The following is a 6,177-nucleotide window of genomic DNA, read 5'->3' as shown; positions in this document are numbered from 1 at the left end:
ATCGAACAGGCGCGGGCTAGAGCCGTCAAGTGGGACCGGCGTCACGGGTGCGGGTTTTCACTGGATATTGGGTTGAGATTCGGGTCATCCTGAGGATGGGAGTGGTCGGCTGTCCGGTGGCGTCCGGGGTAGGGGGCGGGTTATGGCCCAGGGGGTAACCGCTCCAGACCCATAACCTGGCCTAGAACATGAGATGGATCGTTTCTGGATTAGAGTTTGATTCCAATATGGATGGATGAATAGGACTCTGCCGTTAAAATGGGGGATGTCAAGTAAAGGAAATTCAAGGAAAAATGTAGTCCGGCACCCTGATTTTGGGCATTTTGGGGAGAGAGAACTCAGACAAACATCACAGTCAACTCGCACTGTTCGCCCATTGAATTTTTAATAATAGAGTGATTTTGAGCGAGTTGTGTTACAAAACCCTACTAAATCAGCATGTTTGGTGTCAATCAGTGAACGCACTATCAAATTGGCTCAATCTCATCATGCTATTTGCTTAGACAAGCATGTAAAATGGAAAAAATGTCAAAATTCAGAGCATGCACAGTGCGGTTTGGCTGGGCATGTTGTCTTTGATTTTAATCCATGGGATAACGTCTGTTGTCCATGAACGCATTTACTTGACTAGCCCTAATGCCAGAATACAGCCAAAGTTAGGGGAACTTTTCCAACTTTGTATCAAGTTTTCCAACCTGGAAAAAAGATTTGACCTGAATTTGATTTCTCAAGTTATTTTAGGACGGTTCGGGACGAATTTTTTGGCGGGACCCAAGTAAGCCATTATTTCCACGTGTCCACTTTTGGACTCTTTTTCAGTTTGTAGAAGAATTACTCCTTTCGATCCCCAGCTGCTTTCTTTTAACTTTCCCTTTCCATCCTGTTTTAGGACATTTTATTTATATCCTGTTTTAGGACATTTTATTTATATCCTTACTCCTGAATTATGTTGGGCTCGGTCTAGGATTTTCAGCCTAGTAGTGGTTTTAAAGAAGGCCCAAAAAAGACTTCTTTTTTTTTTTTACTGCAACTCTCATGGTCATTTTCCATATTGCTTTGCAATTTTATAACTTTTTATTTTCGCAACCGCTTTTTTTTCTTTTCACAACTCTTTCAACTTTGAAAAACAAAATAACTGGGCCTTAATAACAACTTATTTCTTGGTCTAGCCATAATTCCTGGAAATAGCAATTGGTAAGAAATATTCTGTGGCTTACTCAAGCCAAAGAATGATTTTCTATCGACTAACTACCTGATAACCTTTCCCCTTTTGAAGTCCACGATTCCCTGCCGGCACGAATTTTTAGGCTTGACCTTTTCATATTGAGAATACATCACGAGATATCCAATGACATGGTTGGTCGTTCTCATGTTTTGACTCTTTTGTTAATTCCTGGCAAGATAGACTCAGAAGTCTCGAGTTTCGTTCAGTTGCCACAAGAAAATTGAAAAAAATGAAGGCCATTCTGAGGGTTAGAAAAGAAACGAGTAACGCGTACATTTTTGTTTTTTTGTTTTTTTTTTCTCCTCACAACTTTCCTTCATCAAAACGAAAAATTCCTCCCATTCTAAGAAGGTTTGGAAATAGAAATTGGAACTTGATGATGCAGATTAGGGGATGGAACCATGCAACAGAGAGAAAAGGAAAATGAGTTGAATACGGTAACATTTTTTTAACCATTGAGCACTTGGACTTTCTTCCTCCTGTAGGTATTCTGAAGAACGTGTCCACCTGGCTCAATCACAAGATTATATTAGGCTCTATTTGAAACTTTCCAGAAGCAAACACGCGCTACGTTAATTAACAAAAGGTCCATTGACTTGTCAAACTTATGTTTTTCGCAATGCCTTAAAATCTGTCACACGGAACCTTGTTCCGAGGATTTATTTCTCGTACTTGTTTTGGGTACTCTTTTTGCGTTCACAACTTTCGAGAGGTTTCGTGAAATGTTAGTCATCACACTGCGAAATTCTTGAGTTTGACAAGTCAATACTGAGCAAGCCTCCCTGTCAACAATAAGGACAAAAATGGAGCTGTAGTATGGAAGGACTGCGTGAACTAGGCAAGAAGTTTCTCCCCAAGTATAATGGGTTCAAACCGTTCAAGCCCCACTGCCAGAAATTAGAGTCTGTTAAGGAGATAGTGTATGTAAGACCTAGTGATGGGGCGAGTCCGGCAAAAAGTCCAGACTCGAGTCTGGCAAGAAACTTGAGTCTGGAAGAACACTTGAGTCTTTTACTATGGCCAGGTCTTGCGAAAAGACTCGTCTTGCTAAATTCTAAGAAAAGTGAATATTCTCTTCTTGACGAGTCCGAACTCGAGTTCCTTCTAAATGACTCAAGTCCGGACAATTTTTCCAAAATCAAGCAAGAGACTCAAGTGCACTTGGACTCGAGTCCAGACTCGCCCAGCACAAATATGTACCCAACCTATCTCAACGGCACCGCCACTAAGTCAAGAAACTTTCTCCCTAGATGGCGTAGGTTCTACATGTGATTCCATTGTTGGAAGAAAATTTCAAATAAGTTGACAGTGTCTACGGTAAGAGCCAGTGCAAAAAAGGCAAGAAATTTTTCTACAGATGGCACGGGTTTAATTCCCGCCGTTGGAAGTAGAATTTAGATCAGTTTTGAGTGTCTAAGAAGCTGTGCAAAAAAGGCAACTACTTTCTCCCCAAATGGCATGAGTTTGATTCCCACCATTGGTAGATGCTTATCTCTAGAGGGTGAGGCAAGCATGACGAGGGTCCTTGCACCAGATGCCGTGGGTTCAAACCCCGGACCTGGAAGTTAGGCTAATAAGTAACAACACCTGAACAATCATTCAGGTGTCACCCACGGATATGTTCACATGCAATTTACTGCTAAATTTCCTGGACAATACGTGCCGCTCAGGGAAGCAAAAAGGTGGGGCTCAAACGATGCTTGAAGCAACGTTGACTTGGAAAAAGGAGCCCCTCCATTTCCAGATTTTTTGGATTCCAAGTTTCTTGGACAGAAACCTAGAAGCTTTTGAACAAGGCTGGCAAAAAAACCCTTAATGGACCTTCATTAAAGTCTCGCTCTAATGCTTTCTGAAATGTTTTCCTGGGTTTATTTAAATACAAAGTAGTACACATAGCTCTCCATCTTATTCGTCGGATTTGTTGAGAGTCTCACATCGTGCCTCCAAATTGGACGCCTCCAAGTTCAAGCAAGCGCCCCATTCCTTCAGAGTGATCTGGTGATCGCCGTCCACATCACAACCCTCCAGAAAGTCACCAATGCAATGCTCCAAGCTCTGTGAATGAAACGTATTATTGATGATTAGACACGGCCAGGATATGCTATAAAATATCACCCTTTTAAGCACCAAGAAATGCACTAAACTGGGTAAGGTATGGAAAGAAATTTCCTTGTTGTATTAAGCAAAAAAAAAAGGCTACAAAACGTGAGGGAATCGGAAATTAAGTGGAAAAATAGTAAACGCAAGCAAGGAGTACAACTTTGAGAGTAGCTAACGTGACAAGTGAAACTGGAATGTGGCACATTTTACATATACAATGCAAAAATTGATAATGGGTGTATGGGTGTGAGTGAGCTTCAATTAATTTTTCATTATTTCAGTTACAAGCGTCAGGCAAGTGGGTCGACAATTAATACAATCACAAAGTGCCATGTGGGAAGTGAGAATGTAAGTGTGATTTGCGATTGAAAAATCTCAATTCCATTGGTCCAAATGTTCTAAATGTACGCACCTAAGGTAATTCCCAAGAGTGAGGTAATAACTAATGGTGATTGAGATAACTGATAACTAGTCGTCGAAAAAAATGTTGCCTTTTAACCGAAAAAAAGTTCCTTTAAAGTTGAGAACAATCCAAAAAAAATGTGAAAAAAAACAAAAGAAAAATGTCAAAACTTGGAAAATAACTGAAAATGTGCAAAAAAGGTACAAATATGCAAAACAATTGTTGCAATAATGCAATTATAAAAGGGACAAGGTCATTTTAGCCTCTTTGCTGCATTTGATGTGTTACAAAATCTAGGTAGCGATCCTGGTGTACAAAGAGTAATGACATTAATTTTGATAAACTTTTTTTTCTTGCAACCGTTCGACATTAGGACACGTTTTCACTTGAGACAGCTGTCATAGCAAACAATTGACTCTCTTCTGGAGCTTAAAGCTTTTGCTGTTGAGGGTACTTTTGTTCACAAAGTGATTTTGGTTCTGACAAACCCATGACGGCAGATGTAGCTCAATTGCAAGTTCTCTTTTTTTTGCAGACTTTCATAAACAAATCGGAAAAGGGGAGTTGAATTTGATACTCAAATTCGCTTGTAGACCAAAAAATGTATAAAGTCTTATTGGCAAGATCTGGACAAATCTTGATTTATGGGATTACATTCTTTGCAGCAGTTGCTAAAGCCAGTGAAAACCCAACCTTCCCAAAAATTGCTAATAGGTTCTGACTGAGGATACAATCCTTCATTTGATCATACTGCACAGAAGTAAAAAAGGGTCCCTAACAAGGAACAACAAGTTAAGAAGAAAGCAGGTAAGGACCCAAATGACAGTATAAGGGACAAAATGGTAAAAGCGCTTCTTCAAGTTTGACTGTTTTTCGAGGTTTACAAATATGGGAGATGGTTGTAGCGCACTTGGTTAACGCGCGACCGAGTTATGCTCGGGTTCAAAGGTTCAATCCTAGGTCCCCCTCCCCCTATTTCATGGATCATCGCGCCTCGAATGGATCAGCTGGAACCCCGAACGGGACAAGACCAAAATGTACATTGATATTGTACAAAATAACCTGACCCAATGAGAAACAATCTCGCAATAAAGATTTAAAATAATAACAATAATAATAATGGACAGGGAATATCCCTCAATTGAGCCGCCCATTATCAAATGGCAGGCTGAGTGAGAAAACTGCTATCTGACTCTGTAAAGGTAATCAAAAAAAAAAGAGAAACAAACAATCAAACTAAACTCAACTTTCGGACAGAAAATGGATGATGCCTATTTAGGCCGTTTCTACTGAAGATGTTAAGTACTCTTGGCAACAGAGGACAGACACACTTTACCTGCAATGGGGCTTTTACGGGGAAGAGTTCATGTCTGGAAACAGATTTGTCTGCAGGTTCGCCATCCAAATCGCACCATTTCCACACGGCGGCATTCTCCCAACGTTTACTGAGATCCTCCTGAAATCAAGTTGCCCTGCGACATTAGCTCTTATCGCTGGAGCGTGAGAAAAGGTACCTCTACTTGGTCTATTGTTTGTAATGTAATCACCAGCAGTGTGAACGAAAAAAATCTTTAAATTTGAGTGTGACTAGACCTCGAAAGACTAATAATAAATGGCGGTTCTGACTCGACCCGGATAAGAAGCCAGATCAAAGTTTTTACGACGACTAAACCTCGGGTTGATAATGCTTTTATCAAGGACTCGTGAGAAGGTGTATTAAAAACTTTATGGTGTCATATACTACACAAAAGGGCAACAAAAGTAGTTGCATACCTATTATACGTACTAGGTGTTGGCTCGCTTAGCGTTTATGATTGTGATAAAATATTAGATCATAGAAATTATTTTTGCTTTCTGCTAATTTGGATAAAATTGAAAAAGTATGTTTGTATACAATCTCAAATGAATCATTACAGCAATATCTTCCTTTTGGCCACACAAGAAAAAGAACAAAACATAGAAAAGGCGATGGACGGTATTTCGTCGAATATTAAATGACTTGCTAAATAAAACAATTTTCCAGATCTCCTGTACATTCAGGGTCTACCATCGCCAAACTTTTTATCCGGTTACCATTTCTGCCCTTGTTAAACTTACAATTATAGTGCTTAATCCAATCTGAATTTGCAAACTTGTATGATGGTCTTAAGCTATTGGTATTCAAAAAGCATGTCCGTTTTTCAATCATGTTTGAGGAACAAAGGCGAAATTCTTTGACATCGGTTCTTTGAAATGCTATTTCAAAGACTTACTTCTCAAGGACGCGTCATATTTGCATCTCCTCAATAGTAACGAACTAGCAACCCGAATCTTGTCGAGTTCTTTAAATTCGGGAATACCATTCGTGCTCCTTGCCGAAATGAGTGATTTCCCAAGGGGGTTTACCCAACACAAGAAACTGGAACCAGCCCAAATTGCCCACTGTCTCTTTCTTTGCGTCGTACGTTAC

The 6,177-nt window shown here is 39.9% G+C and overlaps 1 protein-coding gene across 2 annotated transcripts in view; it reads right to left on the bottom strand.

Moving 5' to 3' along the window:
* Positions 1–3,068: 3,068 nt before the first annotated feature.
* LOC131892369 (SPARC-like) overlaps positions 3,069–6,177 on the bottom strand; it is an 8,272-nt gene continuing 5,163 nt past the window's right edge. For both annotated transcript variants that reach the window (XM_059242210.1, XM_059242211.1), the window contains exons 7-8: positions 5,065–5,184; positions 3,069–3,280 (exon numbers count right to left, since the gene is read on the bottom strand). In XM_059242210.1, coding sequence (XP_059098193.1) covers positions 3,131–3,280; positions 5,065–5,184 — 270 coding nt within the window. In that variant the 3' untranslated portion in view covers positions 3,069–3,130. The remainder of the gene's footprint in view (positions 3,281–5,064; positions 5,185–6,177) is intronic.

Source organism: Tigriopus californicus, chromosome 12, assembly GCF_007210705.1.
Source record: "Tigriopus californicus strain San Diego chromosome 12, Tcal_SD_v2.1, whole genome shotgun sequence".
NCBI lineage: Eukaryota > Metazoa > Arthropoda > Copepoda > Harpacticoida > Harpacticidae > Tigriopus > Tigriopus californicus.
This window is presented reverse-complemented; position numbering and strand designations above follow the sequence as displayed.